Source organism: Diceros bicornis, chromosome 34, assembly GCF_020826845.1.
Source record: "Diceros bicornis minor isolate mBicDic1 chromosome 34, mDicBic1.mat.cur, whole genome shotgun sequence".
NCBI lineage: Eukaryota > Metazoa > Chordata > Mammalia > Perissodactyla > Rhinocerotidae > Diceros > Diceros bicornis.
The window spans coordinates 10,032,865-10,056,444 of NC_080773.1; the positions used below are offsets into that span (position 1 = coordinate 10,032,865).

Below are 23,580 nucleotides of genomic sequence, written 5' to 3' on the forward strand. Positions count from 1 at the left end.
TGATGGTGACACACCTGGAAACATGTGATGTAACAGTGTGTTTTGCTAGCACACTGTAGCACAGTCTAAACACACACAAATATTTCAGGTACTAAGTGTACCAGGTGTGTGATGGTGACACTGCTGCACAACCTAGAGTAATTCACGTATATTTGGGGGACTTGGTGTGACAGGTTTGTGATAAACCTAAGTACAGCCTTGGGATCCTCCCACATATGCCCTTGGGACACTATGTGACAGGTGTTAGGATGCTAATGCTCTTCAACACAGCCTGGACCTGCACACACATATACCACATCCATAAGAGAAAAAGTGTGTGACAGACATGAGACACATACAGCTGACATGCAGGACACATCAGAGACCTCTGAGACAGAATGGAAGTACTGACACACCACAGCGAGTGGTGAGAGAAATACTCCATGGAGACTTGTAAGACAGGCATGTGATGGGGTGCCCCAATGCCTGTTGTATAGGCCACATGCATACAAACACACAGTTCCCGTGGTTGAGTGTGATGAGGCAGAAACCCTCTGGCTTGCAGAGAAGGACAGTCCCTCCATCCTTGCAGGTTTGCTGATGCACTGAAGGAAGTCAGAACACGGAGCTGGGGTGCACATCTTGGTACAACCTAAAGACTCACTCATATTTGATGATTGAATGTGAGCACAAGAGGATACATGGTGGGAAGAGACCAGCTTGAACCAGGTAGCGGAAGCCTTTACTTTGCAATGCCAGCTGAGAAGGCCTAGAAGTAGCAATCTGACCAGGGCAGGAGGACAAGGGCTTTAAGAGTTTCACAGGAGGGGTCAGCTCATGTTCAGCAGTTTAGAAATGATTGGTCAAAGGTGGTAATGGGGTTAGCAGCCATTATTGGGCATTTTGCATTTTACTCATAGGGATAAGCTATCAGGTCACATGCATGAGGTTACGTGGAAGAACAGCCACAGGTACCAAGACATATGAGGGCCACATCAGAAATTCTCAGTCCTTCAGAATCTCTCCCAGAATCCACGATATGAACAGTCATGGCGAAGTGACAGCTGAGTATTGAGATATGGAGAGTAGGAGGCACCCCACAGCAGTATTTGGGGGATGACCAAAAGGACCTTGGGGGGCCGGCCCCATGGCTTACCGGTTAAGTGCATGCACTCCGCTACTGGCTGCCTGGGTTCGGATCCCGGGTATGCACCGACACACCACTTCTCCGGCCATGCTGAGGCCGCGTCCCATGTACAGCAACTAGAAGGATGTGCAACTATGACATACAACTATCTACTGGGGCTTTGGGGGGAAAAAAAAGGAGGATGATTGGCAATAGACGTTAGCTCAGAGCCGGTCTTCCTCAGCAAAAAGAGGAGGATTGGCATGGATGTTAGCTCAGGGCTGATCTTCCTCACACAAAAAAAAAAAGGACCTTGGGGATGAATCATTGCATGTGGCAGTAAGAGCTAGGGGTGCACCTGGGTGATGCCAGTGACCTAGTTAGGGATTCCCCGGAGGTGGTGATGCCATCCATGGAAACAGCTTTCAGGTGAAGGTAGAAAGTTTTCAGGGAAGGCACTGAACACTCGTAGAAGTGGGGCTGGGGAGGCCCAGGTGGAGATGTCAGGCCCCCAGGTAGAGATGTTGGGATGTGGTTAGCTAATGGTGTGAGACTCAGCAGATAGTCTGGGCAGGAGAGGAGTCTGGGAGTTGCAGCCTAGATGGGGGAGCAAACAGGGTCCTAGGGAGGAGAGGTGAAGATATTTACAGCTCAGAGGCCCTCAGGCGGCTGCAGGTTTCCTGCCCCCTCCCCACCGTGCTCTTCCCTCCACTCTAACCCAAGCTGGACCACCCCAGCCTGGTGGGCAGTGGGCATGCAGTTGGCACTGTCAACCTTTGCATCCCGGGGAAGGGGCAGCCTCATCTAATCCCCAAGATTAGGTCTATTTACTGCAGCATTGCTGCAACCATGTCTTCTGTCCCCCATGCCCCTGGCCTTCTCTGTTTCCTGTGCCTCCCCCATTCCCCTGTCCTCTGCTGTCCCAGCCCCACCACTTTGCTGGACCCCTCCATCCCCAGAGTGCCAGTGAGAGAGAAATGGAGCTGCTCAGAATCCTCTCACCACACACAGCCTGCAGGGAATGAGCTGAAGGGAAGAGCACAAGCCATAGAGTCTGAAAAGCTCAGTGTAGATTCTGGGTGTGCCCCTTTCCTGGGCTATGACCTTGAGAAATTCCCCTATCTGCAAAGGCCTCCATTTCCTCAGGTCTAAATGGGAGTATTAACAATTCTTCTCCTGGGTTGAGGAAACTGTAAAGGTCATGTGTGATGTGTGTTCCCCAATGCCCAGGCAAGTGTCAGGCTCCCTCAGATGCCTGTTCTGTGAGGAGTATGATGACAGCTCTGCTCCTTCGCCAGTGTCCACAGAAACATGTTCAAGAGTGGCTGAAATGAATATAAGAGCAACAGATAATGGAACTGTTTTACATCCTTGTTACTGAATTGATGGAGGAGTATGGGGTTTACACATATAGACCATGGACTACGGAGACCTGGGTTCAAATCCTGCCTCTGGTCATTAGACCAAGGACACTCTGGACAACTTGCTAAGGTCACTGACTGTGAAATGGAGAAGATGCTGGTGTTTGCCTCATAGCTGTGGAAAGATTGATAAAAGTAGCAAAAACACATTGGGTTAAAATAACTGATTAATATGGTAAGGGCTCTATTGGAAAAAGGAGACAACATATAAAAACAGATGGGTAATATAAGCAGAGAGATGGAAATACTAAAAATCAAAAGGAAATGCTAGAAGTCAAAAACATTGTAACACAAGTGAAGAATGCCTTTGATGGCTCATCAGTAAACTGGACATGGCTGAAGAAAAAATCAGTAAGCTTGAAGATATGTCAACAGAAATGCAAAGAGAATAAAGAATGAAAAACATGAAAGGAATATCCAAGAACAGTGGGACAATTACAGAAGGCATAACAGACACAAAATGGGAATACCAGAAGGAGAAGAAAGAAGGAGGAGCAGAAGAAATATTTAAAGTAAAAATGGCTGAGAATTTCCCAAAATTAATGACATACACCAAATCACAGATCCCGGAAGCTCAGAGAATACCAAACAGTATAAATATCAAAAAATCTACACCTGGGCATGTTATATTCCAACTGCAGAAAACCAAGGAAAAAAGAAAATCTTGAAAGAAACCAGAGGAGGGGTAAGAAAAATAACTTATCTGTAGAGGAACAAGGATAAGAATTATATCAGAAACCATTCAAATAGGAAGAGTGTGAAGTGAAATATTTAGTGTTGAAAGAAATAAAACACCAACCTAAAATTCTGTATCCAATAAAATTATCCTTCAAAAGTGAAGGAGAAATAAAGACTTTCTCAGATAAATAAAATCTGAGATAACCTGCCTTGAAAGAAATGTTAAAAGATATTCTCCAGAGAAAAGTAAAATGATGTAGGTCACAAACTCAGATCTCCAAAAAGAAAGGAAGAGTGTCAGAGAAGGAATACATGAAGGTAAAATAAAATCTCTTATTTTTTCTTATTTTAATTGATCTAAAAAATAAGTTTGTTCAAAGTAATAATAACAATATATCGAGTATTTATAGCATATGGCTAGGTGGAACAAATATTAGCAGTGTTATAAGGGCCTGGATGGAGGAATTGAGAATGCTCTGTTCTAAGGTACCTGCACTACCCGTGAAGTGGTATAGTATAATTTGAAAGTGGGAATTGCAAATTAAGACATTAATGAGACACCCCACACACCTACTAGACTGACTAAAATTTTTTAAATCTGATAATGCCAAAGTCTGGCAAGTATGTTTAGAGCAAAAGGAACTCTCTCATTCATTGCTGCAGGGAATGCAAAATGGTATAGCTACTGTTATAGCTTTAAGGGTTTAAGAAGCTAATTAAAGTTAAATGAGGACAGAAGAGTGGGGCCCTAATCTGCTAGGACCGGTGTCCTTATAAGAAGAGGAAGAGACACCAGAGATCTCTCTCTCTCTCTCTCTCTTTCTCTCTCTCTCTCTCTCTCTCTCTCTGTCTCTCTCTCTCTCTGTGAAGGCCATGTGAGCACACAGCAAGCCAGGCCAAGAAGAGAGCTCTTACCAAAACTTGAGTTTTCTGGCATCTTGATCTTGGATTTCTAGCTTCCAGAACTGTGGGAAAATAAATTTCTGTTGTTTAAGCCACCCAGTCTGTGGTATTTTATTATGGCAGCCCAAGCAGACTAATGCAGCCACTTTGCAAGACAGTTTGGCAATTTCTTAAAAAGTTAAACAGTCTTGGGCCTGGCCCCATGGCTGAGTGGTTAAAGTTCCACGTGCTCCACTTCAGCAGCCCAGGTTCCTGGGTTTGGATCCCAGGCACAGACCTACTCCACTCACCAGCCATGCTGTGGCAGTGTCCCACATATGAAGTAGAGGAAGATTGGCACAGGTGTTAGCTCAGGGATAATCTTCCTCAAGCAAAAAGAAAAAAAAAAAGAGAAAGATTAGCAATAGATGTTAGCTGAGGGCAAATCTTCCTCAGCAAGAAAAAAAATAAACCAACATAGTCTTCTTCCTATTTGAGAGGTGGCATCAGCATCATGGCGGAGTGAGCTTTCCCCCTTAGACTCTCCCCACCTAAGATACAACAAAAAGGACATTCAAATACCAATGGAAGACATTCACACAACACAAAAGATGCCTGAGAGACCCACATAGCCTTACATCTGAAGGTGGAGGTGCAGATACCCCCAGAGGAAGTGGAAGGAGGTAAGGAGAACTCCTCTCCTTCCCCAATGACAGTGGCCCTGGGACTGGGACTGCATGGCTCTCTGAGAGAGAGGGAGGAGAGGCAGCCTTCTGCAGGAAAACTGTCACTCTCTAGGTTCTCTCACAGCCTGCAGGAAATTGCCATATGGAGGGGACCAAATTGTTGTGGGGGTGTCTTCATCCAGCTAGCACCCCAAGGAGCAGACAGCAAGGGAAGAATGAGAAAGCCCCCCTTTCTAGGTGAAAGAAAGAACCCTCCCCCTGCCCAGGGCACCAGCACAGCCAGTTGGCCAGAGCACCTGCAGATCTCGGTGGGCTCAAATACACTGTGCTTGACCCCCGCCCAGTGGCGGCAGGTGGAAGCTGCAACCAGATAGCTTTAAAATGAGGAAAAATAAGCCCATGGCTTCAAGCACTATGCAAAAATATATTAAATCTCCAGACCAGAAGGAAAATGACAAGCACCCAGAAGTCAACCCTGAAGGCACAGAAATTTATAACCTAAAAGACAGAGAATTCAAAATAGCTATCATAAAAAAGCTCAATGAACTACCAGAAAACACAGACAATTCAATGAAATTGGGAACTTTTTCACAAAAGAGATTGAAACTATAAAGAAAAACCAATCAGATGTGTTGGAGATGAAAACACAATGGAGGAGATAAAGAAAAATCTGGAATCTTTAAAGGACAGAGCTGACAATACGGAGGAAAGAATTAGTGTTATTGAGGATAGGAATGCAGAAATGCTTCAAATGGAGGAGGAGAGAGAACTGAGACTAAAAAGAAATCAAGAAATTCTCCAAGAAATATCCAACTCAACTAGGAAATGGAATGTAAGGATTATAGGTATTCCTGAGGGAGAAGAGAGGTAAAAAGGAACAGAGAGCTTGTTCAAAGAAATAATAGCTGAGAACTTCCCAAACCTGAGGAAAGAGCTGGAAATACATGTGAATGAAATCAATAGATCTCCTAAATATATCAACATGAGAAGACCCTCTCCAAGGCACACAGTAGTAAAGCTGGCTAAAGTCAATGATAAAGAAAAAATATTAAGGGCAGCAAGACACACACACAAAAAATAACGTACAAAGGAATTCCTATCAGGCTCTCAGCCGATTTCTCAGCAGAAACTTTACAGACTAGGAGAGAATGGAATAATATATTCAAAATTCTGAAAGACAAAAACTTTCAGCCAAGAATACTCTATCCAGTAAAAATATCCTTCAGATATGATGGAGAAATAATAACTATCACAGATATACGAAAGGGAGTTCCCTGCCACAGACCCTCACTACAAGAAATGCTCAAGAAGGCCCTCCTGCCTGAAAAAAAAAAAGAGGGATACAAAGCTTTGAGCAAGGAGAAAAATAGGTAGACAAAATCAGAAAAATTGAAGCTCTGTATCAGAATAGGTTAGCAAACAATTATAACACCAAAGATTAAGAGAAGGAAAACACCAAAAATGAATATAACCTCATCACTTTAAACACAAACTCACAACACAAGATGGAATAAGTTGTGACAATAATAACTTAGAAGGGGAAGAGGAAAAGGATGGAATCAACTTAGTCTAAGGAAGTAAGAGGCCATCAGAAAATAGACTGTCTCATCTGTGAGATTTTTTATACCAACCTCCTGGTAATCACTAAACAAATAATCAGAACAGAGACACATACGATAAATAAAGAGAAAACTAAGAAAACCATCATACAGAACTACCAAACTGAATTGGTAGTCCAAAACACATGGGACAAGAAACAAAAGAAGTGCAAAAGAAGCAGCAAATGAGCAATAAAATAGCAACATTAAGCCCTCATATATCAATAATCACTCTAAATATAAATGGATTGAACTCTCCAATCAAAAGACACAGAGTGGCTGGATGGATTAAAAAACAAGATCCAACAGTATGCTGCCTCCAGGAAACACATCTTAGCTCTAAAGACAAACACAGGCTCAGAGTGAAAAGATGCAAGACAATACTCCAAGCTAATGGCAAACAAAAGAAAGCAGGTGTTGCCATATTTATATCAGACAAAGTAGACATCAAGATAAGACAGGTAATGAGAGACAAAGAGGGGCAATATATAATGGTAAAAGGGACACTCCACCAAGAAGACATGTCACTTATAAATATATATGCACCCAACATAGGTGCAACAAAGTACATAAAGCAACTATTAACAAACCTAAAAGGAGATATTAACAAGACAATAATAGTAGGGGATCTTAACATCCCACTTACATCAATGGATAGATCATCCAGACAGAAAGTCAATAAGGAAATAATGGACTTAAACAAAAAACTAGACGAGATAGACTTAATATATAGAGAGCACTCTACCCAAACACAGCAAATTACACATTCTTCTCAAACGCACATGGAACATTCTCAAGGATAGACCATATGTTGAGAAACAAGGCAAGCCTCTATAAATTTAAGATTGAAATCATAACAGGCATCTTCTCTGACCATAATGAAACTAGAAATCAACTACAAGAAAAAAACTGGGAAAATGACAAAGATGTGGAGACTAAACATGCTACTGAACAACCAATAGATCATTGAGGAAATTAAAGGAGAAATCAGAAAATATCTGGAGACAAATGAAAATACACCATACCAACTCATATGGGATGCAGCAAAAGGGGTCCTGAGAGGGAAACTCATAGCAATATAGGCCCACCTTAACAAATGAGAAAAATCCCAAATAAGCAAACTTAAACTACACCTAAAAGAACTAGAAAAAGAAGAACAAACAAAGCCCCAAGTCAGCAGAAAGAGGGAAATAATAAAAATTAGAGCAGAAATAAATGAAATTGAAACCAAAAAAAACAGTAGAAAGGATCAGTGAAACAAAGAGCTGGTTCTTTGAGAAGATAAACAAAATTGACAAACCCTTAGCCAGACTCACTAAGAAAAAAAGAGAATGCTCAAATAAATAAAATTAGAAATGAAAGAGGAGAAATTACAAGTTGCCACAGAAATACAAAGGATTATGAAAGAGTACTATGAAAAACTATATGCCAACAAATTGGACAATCTAGAAGAAATGGATAAATTCTTAGACTCATACAACCCCCCAAAACTGAACCAAGAAGAAATAGAGAATCTGAATAGACCAATCACAAGTAAAGAGATTGAAACAGCAATCAAAAACCTGCCAAAAAATAAAAGTCCAGGACCAGATGGCTTCTCTAGAGAATTTTACCAAACATTCAAAGAAGATTTAATGCCTATCCTTCTCAAACTATTCCAAAAAATAGAGGAAGGTGGAACGCTTCCTAACACATTCCACGATGCCGACATCACCCTGATACCAAAGCCAGATGAGGACAATAAAAAGAAGGAAATTTACATGCCAATATTGCTGATGAATATAGATGCAAAAATCCTCAACAAAATATTGGCAAACTGAATACAGCAATACATTAAAAAGATCATACACCATGATCAAATGGAATTTATACCAGGGACACAGGATGGTTCAACATCCACAAATCAATCAATGTGTGATACACCACATTAACAAAATGAGGAATAAAAACCACATGATCATCTCAATAGATGCAGAGAAAGCATTTGACAAGATCCAACATCAATTTATGATAAAAACTCTCAACAAAATGAGTATGGAAGGAAAGTACCTCAACATAATAAAGGCCATATATGACAAACCCATAGCCAACATCATACTCATCGGGGAAACACTGAAACCCCTTCCTCTGAGAACAGGAATAAGACAAGGGTGCCCATTCTTGCTACTCTTATTCAGCATTGTACTGGAGGTTTTGGCCAGAGCAATTAGGCAAGAAAAAGGAATCCAAATAGGCAACGAAGAAGTGAAACTCTTACTGTTTGAAGACAACATGATTTTATATATAGAAAACTCTAAAGAATCTATTGGAAAACTGTTAGAAATAGTCAACAACTACAGCAAAGTTGCAGGGTACAAAATCAACTTACAAAAATCAGTTGCATTTCTATACTCTAACGACGAACTAACAGAAAGAGAACTCAAGAAGACAATCCCATTTACAATTGCAACAAAAAGAATAAAATATCTAGGAATAAATTTAATGAAGGAGATGAAAGACCTATACAATGAAAACCATAAGAGTTTATTGGAAGAAATCTATTATGACATAAAGAAATGGAAAGATATTCCATGCACATGGATTGGAAGAATAAACATAGTTAAAATGTCCACACTACCTAAAGCAATCTACAGATTCAGTGCAATCCCAATCAGAATCTCAAGGACATTCTTCACAGAAATAGAATAAAGAATACTAAAATTCATATGGGGCAACAAAAGACCCTGAATAGCTAAAGCAATCCTGAGAAAAAAGAACAAAGCTGGAGGCATCACAATCCCTGACTTCAAAATATACTACAAAGCTATAATAATTAATACAGCATGGTACTGGTACAAAAACAGACACATAGATCAATGGAACAGAACTGAAAGCCCAGAAATAAAACCACACATCTACGGACAGCTAATCTTCGACAAAGGAGCTAAGAACATACAATGGAGAAAGGAAAGTCTCTTCAATAAATGGTGCTTGGAAAACTGGACAGCCACATGCAAAAGAATGAAAGTAGACTATTTTCTTTCACCATACACAAAAATTAACTCAAAATGGATCAAAGACTTGAAGATAAGACCTGAAACTATAAAACTCCTAGAAGAAAACATAGGCAGTACACTCTTTGACATCAGTCATAGAGGGATCTTTTCGAATTCCATGTCTGCTCAGGCAAGGGAAACAAAAGAATAAATAAACAAGTGGGACTTCATCAGCCTAAAGAGCTTCTGCAAGGCAAATGAAACCAGAATCAAAATGAAAAGACAACCCACCAGCTAGGAGAAAATATTTGCAAATCATATATCCAACAAGGAGTTAATCTCCATAATATATAAAGAACTCACACAACTGAACAACAAAAAAACAAACAACCCGATTAAAAAATGGGCAGAGGATATGAACAGACATTTTTCCAAGGAAGATATACAGAAGGCCAATAGGCACATGAAAAGATGTTCAACATCACCAATCATCGGGAAATGCAAATCAAAACTACACTAAGATATCACCTTACACCCGTTAGAATGGCTATAATCACCAAGACAAAAATAACAAATGTTGAAGAGATTGTGGAGAACAAGGAACCCTAATTCACTGCTGGTGGGAATGCAAACTGGTGCAGCCTCTATGGAAAACAGACTGGAGATTCCTCAAAAAATTAAAAGTAGAAATACCTTATGATCCAGCTATCCCACTACTGGGTATTTATCCAAAGATCCTGAAATCAACAATCCAAAGAGGCTTATGCACCCCTATGTTCATTGCAGCATTATTTACCATAGCCAAGAAGTGCAAGCAACCCAAGTGTCCCTCAACTGATGATTGGCTAAAGATGTGGTATATATATATACAACAGAATACTACTCAGCCATAAAAAAGACAAAATCGTCCCACTTGCAATAACATGGATGGACCTGGAGGGTATCATGTTAAGCAAAATGAACCAGACAGAGAAAGACATACACCACATGATTTCACTCATATGTGGAAGATAAACTAACACATGGACAGAGAGAACAGTTTGGTGGTTACCAGGGGCAAGGTGGGTGGGGGGTGGGCACAAGGGGTGAAGGGAGGCATTTATATGGTGACTGACAAACAATGTACAACTAAAATTTCACAATGTTACAAACTATTATGACGTCAATGAAAAAAAAAAACAGTCTTACTGTATGATCCAGCATTCATACTCCTATGTATTTACCTTATTGAGTTGAAAACTTATGTCCACACAAAAACTCGCACATGAATGCTTATTGCAGCTTTGTGCATAATTACCCGAAACAGAAAGCAACCAAGATGTCATTCTGTCTGTCAATGGGCCAAAACACACAAACAAACCTGTGGTACATACATCTAATGGAATTCAGTGATAAAAGGAAATAAGCTGTCAAAGCACAAAAGTCATGGAGGATTCTGACATGCAAATTGCTAGGTGAAAGAAACCAGTCTGAAAGGCAACTGTATGTTTCCAATTATGTGGCATTCAGTAAAAGGCAAAACTGTAGATAAAGTAAGATCAGTGGTTGCCAGAGGGTTAGGGGAAGGTTAGAGGGATGAATGTGTAAAGCACGGGGCATCTTGATGTCTGTGAAACTATTCTCTGTGATACTGTTATGCATTTGTCAAAACCCATAGAACGTACAACACAAAGAGTGAACCTTAATGTATGAAAATTAGAAGAACAATTTAGGAAGTTGAAGGATCCTAGAAAATAATGCAGACTGTGACAAGAGAATCTGACTATATTATGAACACGTGAAACAGGCTCACATAGGGGGTGGGGAAAGGTGCTGACCTGAGGAACTTTGGAAATGAATGCAGTCTTTAAGACTAAAGGCAAAATGAACTGCAGATATGCACTTTAATTGATAAAGTTGTTCCCACGGGGGTACAGGTTAACAATGCTGATACTGCTTTACACGTACAGTCGTGCACCACATAATGACGCTTTGGTCAATGATGGACCACATATAGGATGGTGGCCTCATAAGATTAGTACCATATAGCCTAGGTGTGTAGTAGGCTATACAATCTAGGTTTGTGTAAGTACACTCTGTGATGTTTACACAATGGCGAAATTGCCTAACGATGCATTTCTCAGAACATATCCCATAGTTAAGCAACGCATGACCATATAATGGAATTGAACTCTTAAGTAAACGGCTGATGGATGGTAGGAGCCAGGTTTCTCACTCTTGGAGTAGGAATTTACAGGTAAGCAAGAGAAGGAGGCTAGAATGATCTGTGTGGTAGTGCATTAGAGTTGGAGACATCAATAAGAACTCATGTTTAATTTAAGATAGATACAGATGGTATATACCCAGGTTAGTATATACACATATATTTCTTTGTTTTGTCAGCTGGGAAGTCCTAAAAGCAGCAACAGTCGTGGCCCAGAGGACCCAGTAGCAATGAGCACACCTACTGCCCTAATAAAGTGAACCAAGGCTCCTTGGAGAAATGGCTGAGTCTAGGACTGGGGTAGGAAATATATAGCATGAGCATGGAGCATCTTGTAGCGCCAGAAAGTAAGGAAATGCTCAAAAAAGCCACACAATAGGGGCACATCAAAGGGACACAGGAACCAACTGAAAGAGCTCCCAGTGGCCAAAGATGGAACAATTTGAACACCACCAAATATGTGTGTGTGTGTGTGTGTGTGTGTGTGTGTGTGTGTATACACATATACATATATATACACATATACATATATATATACACATATACATATATATACACACATATATATATTTCATTATAACTCAAAGTATAAAAGTACATGAGTACATAGATTGTTGAATGAGTTAATAAATGGGGAAGGAGAGCCAAATCTCCTGTGCTGAAGAATTCCAAATAAATTAGATACTCCCTTCTACAGGAGAGAGAGCATAACTCCCCACTCCTTAAGTGTAGGCTATGCAGAGGGACTTACTTTCAAAGAGTACGGTATGGGGGACCGGCCCTGTGGCATAGCGGTTAAGTGCGGGCGCTCCGCTGTTGGCAGCAGGGGGTTCGGATCCTGAGTGCACACCGACGCACCGCTTGGCAAGCCATGCTGTGGTGGCATCCCATATAAAGTGGAGGAAGATGGGCACAGATGTTAGCCCAGGGCCAGTCTTCCTCAGCAAAAAGAGGAGGATTGGCGACAGATGTTAGCTCAGGGCTGATCTTCCTCACACAAAAAAAAAGGGTGCAGTATGGACAGTGGGGAAAAAGAGTAGCTTTATAGTGGAGAATCCTGATAAACACCACTTTAGCCAAGTGATCAAAGTCAACATCAACAGTCAGGCATAAATCATGTTGATAGTATGTACCTTTAACATGATGTGATAAAAATAGCATTCTACTTCTGTGATCTTCCTCCCCCAAACCCATAACCCCGTGAGAAGGACCCATAATCATGATAAAAACAGCTAACAATTTCCAGGAAAGGGAAATCCTACAATATACCCGACCAATTCTCCTCAAAACTGTCAAGATCATTAAAAAAAAAGCAGTCTGAGAAACTGTCACAGCCAAGAGAAGCCGAAGGGGAGATAACTAATACACTGTGGTATCCTGGATAGGGTCCTGGAACAGAAAAATGACACTAGATAAATACTAAGGTAATCTGAATAAACTATGGACTTTAGTTAATAATAATGTATCAATATTGGTTCATTAATTGTAACAAATGTACCATACTAATGTGAGGTATTAACTGGGGAGACTTGGGGGGGAGGGCGGGGAGGTAGGGGATAATATGGGAACTCTATTATAATCTGTTGACTTTCTCTGTAAATCTGAAACTGTTCTAAAAAATAAAGTCTACTAATTACAGAAAAAAGAGACTTCCAAGCTCTTAAACATACACACACATTGAGTCCTCACATAACCCAGCCACTCCAGTGTTTACTTTTGAAACATTTTCTCTTTAATTCTCAAAACAACATGGTGAAGTGGGAACTGTTATTGTATCTATGGGGGAGTTGAGGCTCAAAGAAATGAAGTGATTTCTCCAAGGTCATGCACATGGCAAGGCTTGGTTTCTAGAGGCTGGAGTGAAACCTGGGAATCTGGGTGCAGAGCTGGGCCTTCAGACACTTTGACACAGCATATGAAGCCCTCAGCAGGTGCCCACACACAGTGAGGACCAGTGAGGCTCAGCTGCTGCTGCTGTCGTTGGAATTTGTATCATTACATCCCCATCCTCTGACACACCAGAGCACTTACTGTCTGTACCTTATAGTCCCGTAGGCTTGTCCTAACCTTATGACATTCAATGGTTTACTCCATTGATGGCTTTTCTCTCTGGCACAATCGCATTATGTCCAAAGGCAGCATCTGCCTCCACATTGAGCACAACGCAGAGCTCGGCTCACTAGATGTGCTCGGTGGTTCTGGCCTTGGGTCTCTCTGCACCGTCAGCAGTGACCGAGCAACAGGCTCTAATCTCATCCAGCAGCCCCAAAGCCAATGTGGATGTCTCCTTTCGACTTTCCAGGTATCGATGACCTTCAAGTACTTCATCGTGACCTTCACTTGGGAGGAGTGGGGGCAACTGGACGAAGCCCAGAGGACCCTATATCGGGAGGTAATGCTGGAGACCTGCGGGATCCTGATCTCACTGGGTAAGGCTCACCTCCCTCCCATGTGGGGAACCCACAGCCACCTTCTTCATTTCACCCTCTCACTCTAGGCCTGACTAGTAGACAAGGCCTCTAGAGCCCACCCTTTCTCTTACCCATAACTCCTGCAGTGTTCCTGTCTCCCCTCCTCTTTCCTGGTCTTCCTGTATCCAGCCAGGTACTGTGAGGGGCCAGAAAATAGGAAGTGAAATCAAGAACGACACCAAGAATTAAACCAAGCCCACATTATCACTGCAATACTTAGCACAGGCTGGCCTCAGCCTGAGGTCCTTATTCCAGATTGTCACCAGGGGGAAACTGAATGGTCAAGCTTTGTTGGGTTAGGTGTCCCCATAACCCAGTGAGCAGGGGCTGGAGATGAGGGGCCATTCTCCAAAAAGCCCATGAATCAAGCAGGCCACCGGCAACATTGAAACTACACAATCTCAGTTGAAAGGCGCCTTTTTTTCCCTGATGTCTACATGATCATCCCTTGCTTCCTAAGGCCTGGGCCACAGTTCTCTGCTGGTACAGGAGATGATTTAGAGGGTGTGCAGACATACCATCAACTGGCATTGATGGACACCCTGAGAAAGCCGTTCCTTTTTCCTTTCTCTTTCCTGCCTTCTAATTGTTGTCAGCAGAGTCTTACTTGAGTGATAAATCTTTGATGCCTCCCCTGACTTTGGCTAATTTTCCTTTGCAACAGAAGGAGCCGCCCTGGACTCATAGTGCAGGGCAGGCCACATAAGCTTGCTGGAACGTCTAGCATTATTTTGATTCCATTGTTGTTGTATTTTGATGGTAACTTATTTGTGAAAAGTGAAACTAGTTTTATCATTTACAGGTGATGCAAGATTCCCTTTCTGAAGAAATCAATTTAAGTAAACAAAATGTGGATCAATTTTAAAAAAGCAATTTATAATGATGGTGACAGCTAATGTCCCCTGAGCACTCACCCCATGTCAGACCCTGTTCCTGACATGACTCTCACTGCTCCACTAATTTAATTTTCACAGAATCCCTTGTAAAGTGCAGATTTTTCTCCAGAACTGCTCACTCTGAACCCAATTGTCTCCCTTTAGGAAGCTGCAGCCCAAAGACAATGACATTTTTGAGCATGAGTTACTATTTTTTTGAGTTATTATTTTAATATTCTTGTTTATTTGAGGTATAACTTCTTTTCAGTAAAAAGTACAGTCCTCAGTGTCCAGCTCAGTGCACAGTTTTCAGTGTACCCATTCATGTGACTTCCACCTGGATCAAGCTGTGGAACGTTCTCCCCACATGGCAGGTTCTCCCCACTGTCTCCCGTTCAGTTCCCCCAAAAAGCACCCGTCTGCTGACTTCCATCTCCAGAGATTGGATTGGCCCATTCTCGAACGTTCCATGAATGGAATCACACAGTGTGCACTGCTTTGTGTCTGGAGCCTTTTGCTCAGCATCCTGTTTGTGAGATTCATAGCCCAAGGAGTAATTTCAGTCCTGAGACTGTTGATGCAGATGTCCCCTGATTCATACAGGTTCCTTTTGCCTCCCTTTGCACCCTCACATGTCATAGCTTCAGAATAACAGAACACCCAACACCTCCCAAATAAAACAGAAAAAGGTCAGACGGGCATCCGTTGATGTAGACTAGCACCTGGGTTTTCAGTCCTCCCTGGGATCCTGAATACCTTGGAGAGCTTTTAAAGTGTTCATGACCAGGCCTCCTCCTCAGAGATTTGGTTCCATTTGGTTCGTGATCAAAACCAGGCATCCCCAGGTGGTTCTGATGCCCAGGGAGACTGAGATGCTGACTTAGGTTAATTAGAAAATAGCTTCTGGAATGAGGGTGTCATCTTCCTGGGGTTGTGTGTAAAGGGAGGGGTGCCCCTGAACAGTGTTGGATTCTGTAGGATGGAGATCAAGGGGAATAGGTGTTAGGTGGACAGCCATCACGACCCTCTACAGACATTTGGTCCAAGCATGGTGTCCGTGCTCTTGGTTAGGTCACAGTTCAGCATTTGCTTTGCGTAGGTGGGAGCAGCCTCAGTCGGACATCTCATCTTTGTCTTGCCTACCATATTGAATGGAGAGGTTCATTTTTGCCTTTACTCAAACACTACTGTCCTATTTCTCCATGATCAGGGTATCCTGTTCCCACACCAGAACTGATCCACATGCTGGAGAATTAGCAAGATCTATAGATGGTGAAGAGAGGCCTCTCCTAAAGTTCCTGTCCAGGTGGGTGGCCAAGAACCAGGTGGGAGGGGTCACTGCAGACCAGTAGAGGACCGCTGGGAAGCCTCTTGTTGTGACCTCTTTGGGGGCCTGGGCACCCGTGGAGCCCTTTGACCTGTCCTCTCACCCAGTTACACTCTTCCCTGCTACTCGGGGAGGAGTAGGTTGTATTAGGTAAATTGCAGGCTGTTGGCTCCATATCTTTGGGCTTAACATCTGGCTTTGTCCCTCTCTAGCCTTGTGACCCTGGGGATGTTGCACGATCTCATCAGTGTTAAAAACAGCCTAAGTTAACGCAAGCTACTGTAACAGAGAAACTCGATAACCTCAGCAGCTCAGCACAGGGAGTTTTTTGGTTTTTTCTTTTCTTCATTCATGCCAAGATCCACGTAGGTCAGTGGAGAGCTCTGTACCACACAGGTATTCAGGGAGCAAGGTACCTTCTGTTGTCAACATGTGGCTTAATTTAAGCCTATCCTGGCATCATGTGTTGAGGAGAGGGGAAATGGGAAGAATGAAAGAAGTCGTACCCACCTGCATACGTACATTGCCGTTGCCACTCCATTGACATTCCATTGCAAAAACGGCATTTGGCCACACTTGGATTCTCAGGGCTAGGAATTGTTTTAGCTGTGTGTCCAAGGAGAAGAACAAGTGAGTTTGGTAAACATCTACTCAGCCTACATTTAGAAAATGATAGTAATAATAGTTTTTATCTCATTGGATTGAGGATGTAATAGAAAATATATAGAATTGCATGGGATAGTGCCTAACACATAGTCAGTGACTCAAAAAAAGTTAGATAGGGCCGGCCCCGTGGCTTAGCGGTTAAGTGCACGCACTCCACTACTGGCGGCCCGGGTTCGGATCCCAGGCGCACACCAATGCACCGCTTCTCCGGCCATGCTGAGGCTGCGTCCCACATACAGCAACTAGAAGGATGTGCAACTATGACATACAACTATCTACTGGGGCTTTGGGGGGCGGGGGAAGGAGGAGGATTGGCAATAGATGTTAGCTCAGAGCTGGTCCTCCTCAGCAAAAAAGAGGAAGATTAGCATGGATGTTAGCCCACAGGGCTGATCTTCCTCAAAAAAAAAAAAGTTAGATTTTCGTATTGGTATTATGTTTGAAATAACATTAATCATAATGAATAATGAGTAATAGTAATATCATACATTTCCTTCAGGGCTCAGACGAAAAGAGCCTTTCTTCCTGTACCATTAATATCTCCAGCTATACTCTGCATCCTACCATTTCCCACCTTCTTTATCCGTTTATCTGTCCGTATATGCTTACATTGTTCTTTTTGTCAGTCAGACACTCAGAAGCAGTCCTTTCCCCATGTCTTCCTGCCCCTCTCGTCCTGTAAAATTTTTAGGTGTCTTTAGCCTTGTCTGTCCCACATCTGGGCTGCTGAGGGCACCTGAAGCCATTGCTGTGTGGATTGGCACCACCAGAGAGTGATGGTCTCTTTTTCTCTGGTACTCCCTCAGGCTGCACAGTCAGCTACATGTTTCTGGCCAACCCCTCCTCAGTTCCTTGGAGTTTGTTCCAAAATTTCACCCCTCTCTTCAATCCCACGTCTCCATGTGAATGTGTCAAAGGCACTTCAGATTCATCATGCCTAAGAAAGAACTCATGATCTTGCCCACTCCTCCCACGTCCCCCTGTGTAGTGAATGGCCATCCAGGAAGTTGAGAAGGCAGGAAACAATCAGCTCAGACAACAGCTCAACACCTCTATCACCATCAAATCCAACATCTAGCCATCCCGAGACCCGTCCTTTCTACATCATACACATCTCCTGAATCCATCAGCTCAAGCAGCTACACCGCTAACACCCTGCCATAACAGATGCTATCGTTCTCTCTCACCTACATGATGCTAACAGACGTCTACCTGATCTCTGCATGTCTGCTCTATGTCTCTGGTCACCTCTGTCTGCTGCGTCAGCTCCCCCAGCCACTCAGACCTTATTCCAAATCTTCACCATGCTTACAGTTTCTCATGTCTCAGTATATGATACATCAAGTTCATATTGAAAATATAATTGCTTCCTTCTTCAACATCAGTGGATTCACCCTGGAGTGAAGCGCTACGAATGAGATTAGTATGGGAAACCTTTCTCAAGAGGGCAAGCCTCACTCAACACTACAGCATCCACCTTGAGGAGAAGCCATATGAGTGCATTGAGTGAGGAGGACTTCAAGCGCAGGTCACACCTCACAGGGAACCAGCATATTCACACTCGACAGAAAGCTTGTGAGTGCAGTGAATGTGAAAATAACTTCACAGACCACTCTGATTGTATCCAGCGGGGAAAAACTCTTGGAGTGCAAAGAATGAGGAAAGCCTTTTGTGACAGCTCTTCCTTAACTGGACACGTATGGGTTTATGCTGGAAAGAAGTCCTACAGATGCAATGAACATGGAAAGACTTTCACCCGCCACTCTGATTTTGTCTTGTATCGTAGGACCCACACTAGAGGAAAGCCCTTTGAGTGTAAAGAATGTGGGAAAGCCTTTCATGACAAGCTATGCTTAATTTGACCCACAAGGTATCACACTGAGGAGAAGCCCCATGAGTGCAGTGAATGTGGAAAAGTTGTAAGCCTTAGCTCATCCCTCACTAGCCATCGAGGCATTCATAGTGGAGAGAAACCCTGTGGGTGTGGGAAATGTGGGTAGGTCTTCCACACATGGGCAACCTCAGTCTACTTCAGAGAACTTATACTGGGGAAAGACCTTTTGAATATAACCCCTGTGGCAAATTGCTTGGCCAGAGGAATGATCTTACCGGACATCTGAGAATCCATACTCATCCTGAAGAGAAATCCCATCCTCCCTTAGGTACACCATCTCTGCTGTAGCCATGGCTTTACCTGCAGCTGGACCGCTGTATCACAGAGATTGGAGGCCCTCTCTCTCCCAGATCACACCTGGGTTCTCAGTGGGTGTCCTCCAGTCCACACCAGGGAGTTCTGTGCTGTAACGTGGCCCACACAGAACCCTGAGCCTCAGTTTATTCCAAAGCAGGAATGTGGTGCAGTCCAGTGGATAAAGGACATCCTGGGGTTGTTCAGTTCTCTCATGCAGTCTTCCCTTCTGTGTTCAAAGTGGTCTGGTATGCTCTGCCTGGTATGAGGAGCAAGAGTCACGTGTCATCCTTCTTCCACATTACCACACTGTCGCCAACACATCATGGGTAGTGAAGACACATCAGTGACTAAGACATGGGCTTTTGAGCAAGAAGACAACTCACCGTATAGTGTGTGAAACACACATGAAAACAGCTGCAGTAAAACAACTCTGCTGCTATGATAGAAACCTGTCCAGGGAATATTGGACAGGTTTATATCCTGTCCAAGGGTTATATCCCCATATACAGGACAGACATATACCCTGTCCAAGGGTATAAAGAACAGCAGGGTCAAAACTTGACCCTTGGAGGAAAGATGTAAAGGAGGAAGAGTAGTCTAGTTGCTGGTTGCCAAGAGCTTGGACACTGAGTATAGATTAGGATTCCAGCACCTCTGAGCTATTTCCATCACCAGGCTTGGAGACCTCTCATATCCCCAGGCCTCAGCATTCTTGTCTGTAAAGGTGGAAAGATGGTCATTAAATTGTAAAGCACAGTAAGGAGAGCAGACACTAAAGAATAGGTTTCACACAGACTCCTGAAGGATGTAGGCACTGAAGCTAGGTTCAATGGTAGGGAATAGTATTCCTGCAAAAGTGAATAGCATGTGCCAAGATCTTGAGACTGGCAAGAGCGGGGCCAGTGCAGCTAGTGGAGAAGAGTGACAGGCAGTGAAAACGAGGGGTGTGCAGAGGTTGATGCACAGGTTTCTGTAGGCCACTGTCAGAAATTTAGATCTTATCCTAATTGCTCTGGGAGGCTTTGGGAGGGTTTTAGTAGGACAACGACATGATCTGATTTATATGAAAATCTCCCTCTAACGGATGTGTGGGGAACGTATCCAGTAGAGCCAAGAACTGATGTGGAGGACGTGGTAGAGGCCGCTGTATATGCCAGGAGGGGGTTCATGGTGGACTGGCCCAGTGTGAATATGCTGGTTGTCTGTGAGGTGTGACCTGTGCTTGAAGGCCTCCTCACTCAGTGCACTCATATGGCTTCTCCCCAAGGTGGACGCTGCAGTGTTGAATGAGTCTCGCTCTCTCGAGAAAGGTTTTCCCATACTAATCTCATTCACAGGGCTTCACTCCAGGGTGAATCCACTGATGTTAAAGAAGAAAGTGGATTGTATTTTCAAGCTGTTGGGAAGAGTATGACTGGGGACATGTTAGAAGGAGAGCTAGGGCCGGCCCCATGGCTTAGCGGTTAAGTGCACATGCTCTGCTGCTGGCGGCCCAGGTTCGGATCCCGGGTGCACACCGATGCACCACTTCTCCGGCCATGCTGAGGCCACGTCCCACATACAGCAATTAGAAGGATGTGCAGCTGTGACATACAACTATCTACTGGGGCTTTGGGGGGAAAATAAATAAATAAATAAAATCTTTAAAAAAAAAAAAGAAAGCTAACAGGATGTATGGATGATTGGGATAATGGGGTGAGCCCCAGGGAATGACTTTTCCCATCTCAGTATTTAAAAAGTAGTAGATAATAACAACAACAAACAAACACGTAGAGACAGAGATTGGATTGGTGTTTACCAGAGGGGAGCTGAGGAGTGGGGAGGGCGAGGGGGATAATTAGGCACATGTGTGTGGTCATGAATTGTAATTAGTATTTGCATGGTGAACACGAGAACATGATGTAGTACATGTAGAAATACAAGTATAATGATGTACACCTGAAATTTATACAATGTTATAAACCAATGTTGCCACAATAAACAAACAAAAAAGAATAAAAATTAAAAATTAAAGAAAAAAAAGATAGCCCACTACATCCATGAGACTGTGGGGCATAACCTATTCTGGTGTTTACATTTCTCGGTCAGTACCCAGTAACATGTTGAGTGACTGAGTGAAGCCAAAGGCTGCCATTTCTGGGACACAGAAAAGGCAGGATTCTTCCCTGTCCCCACGAGGGTTACATTTTTCCGTGGCCATGTTACTCACACAGAGGGGTCCTGGCCCTGCGGGTGGTGGCCAGAACTGCAGCTCTATGGGGCACCATTCCCAGCTACTTACCAGGCATTACTGTGGGCAACTGAGGGATCTCTGGGCCTCGGTTTCCTCCTCTGTAACCTGGGCAGACTCACCTCTCAGGCTGCTGTGCAGGTTAAAGGATACAGTGTCTGTACACGGTGCTCGATCCATGTGCTTAAAAAAGTCAGCTCCTTTTGTAATTATCACATACAGTTTTCCTCCTTTGTACTGTTCTTTCCCCACCCGCCTCTCCCTCACCAGAGGATGCTGCTGACCTAGGAATTTTCCGAGTAAAAACATATATACTACAGTTTCCTCATGACATCTCAGCTGATTTTAGGCCCTAAATGCCTGGGTCACGACCCTGATGACCTTCAACCTAAGATCTTGACACCCCACCAGCCAAACCTAGGACATCCCTGCCCACCCCCGGCTCCTTTTGCACTGGCGGTGGCTGAGGATGCCGTGGAATTAGTTTCTGCTTTGAATGAAAATTTGAATTCACTGATTAAAAAAATGCCTTGTAAAGGGTATTTTGGGCCAATAAAGATCACTGATAATTTGAACTTTTCTCTCATACTCATTTAATGTAATAGTTGATACATTTGGATTTAAATATACCCTTTTATTTTGTGGGGGGGTTTTGCCTCACTTGTTCTTTAGGGTGGTAATTTTTTTTTAAGTTTCTGTCAGTGACTTATTTACAATCCATATTTTCTTTCTTCTAGTTGGCAAGTTTATACTCTGATTCTTAGTATTGCTTAAGCTAAAAATTACACTTATTTAACATAATAGAATACAGAGTTTTAAATATTTTACCTTTCTCCTGGACAATATTAAGAGACTTAGAACATTAATCAATTTGTCCCATCTCAATATATGCACACATATATATATATATATAATTGAGGCTATACATGGTAATTCCATCATTCTAACTTAACAATGGAATATTATTCATGTTTTATACAGATAATGAGCTTCTTTTTTAATCCACAGATGCACCTCTCTCTCAGATCCTCATTTCTCCTGTCGTTGAAGATCTTTCAACTGGGATCACTTCCATCATCCTTAAATAGAATATCCTTAGATAAGAATTTCGTTTTATGCAGGTTGATTTTACATTAAACTTCTCATTTTTGACCTGAAGTAGTTTTATTTCGTACTCTTTTTCCAAAGCCACTATTGCTGTGTATAAAACTTAGGTTAGCAGTTATTTCTTCTGTGGTTTGAACAGGTCCCTTCACTGTGTCCCTGAACCACAGCTACATGTTGGGAATGAGTGGTGACAAACAACTTATCATTTTGTTCACAGCCTCCAGGTCTGAGGTTAGGTTAGGAACAGAGATTCTGACACTGAGATAGAGGCAATGATTGGATTGGACTTGGGATTGTCACATAGAGGGTGAGAGTGTTGAGTGTGTAGAAGTAATGTAATGGGTTTCTGGTCACCAAATTGATGGGTTGTGCTAGAAACTGGCTAGGTGGTCAGCAATTTCTTTTTGTCTTCCTGCACACCCAGCTTCCCTCACACCCAGTTTGTGCTCACTTGTGTACTACATGTTCAGGTGATGGGCTGATTAAGTCTTGATGAGGACAGTACCTGGTGACTCAGAGTTAGTGGACATCAGGTTGTGCCATCTCATGGTCAGACATTTGAACCTGCATGTCACTGCCCTGAGGTCCAGTGGGGAGGCAGGGGGGAAGTGAAGTTCCTGAGAATTAGAGATGAACAGTGACTTGTCATCTGCTGTCACATACTTCAAATCATGTCAACTTCACTTCCACTTTGTCCTAATGGCAGTTAGATGTGATGTTCTCAAGTATTGAATCACGTGGCCTATAAGAATTCGTCCATTAGGCAATAGGCTTACCTATGGTTAGGAAACCCCCGTGTGATTTAGTTTTAAAAAGGAGCCAAATAATTCAGGTTAGGTTCTGGCCATGTTGAGTCTGATGTTCCAGAGACCCTTGAGTGGAATTACAAATGGGCTGAACTAGATGCACAGTTCTGGTGTGCTGGGAGGCATTCAGGTTATAAGCATCCAGAATGTGGCATCTGGTGTGTGGATGGTGTGGACTTGTGGGTTGGATTTAGGAGGAAGAATCTTCTGGTCATGTTGGCAATGCCACTGCAAGGAAAGAAAGGGGAGGGTGGGCCCTGGGGACTGGTTATCTTGCCTGGGCAAATGGGTGAGGATGGTAGGTCACAAGGACAGAGGGAAGATAGGGGCCATGAGGGGTGCATGTGGGGAAGATCAGG

General features: G+C 43.0%; 1 protein-coding gene across 1 annotated transcript in view; it reads left to right on the forward strand.

The window, feature by feature from the left end:
* The window catches only part of LOC131396749 (zinc finger protein 211-like), a 34,315-nt gene extending 11,857 nt beyond the window's left edge, over positions 1-22,458 (forward strand). Inside the window, exons 5-7 of the mRNA XM_058529119.1 lie at positions 13,851-13,977; positions 16,105-16,200; positions 22,317-22,458. Coding sequence (XP_058385102.1) covers positions 13,851-13,977; positions 16,105-16,151 — 174 coding nt within the window. The 3' untranslated portion in view covers positions 16,152-16,200; positions 22,317-22,458. The remainder of the gene's footprint in view (positions 1-13,850; positions 13,978-16,104; positions 16,201-22,316) is intronic.
* The last annotated feature ends 1,122 nt before the right edge of the window (positions 22,459-23,580 follow it).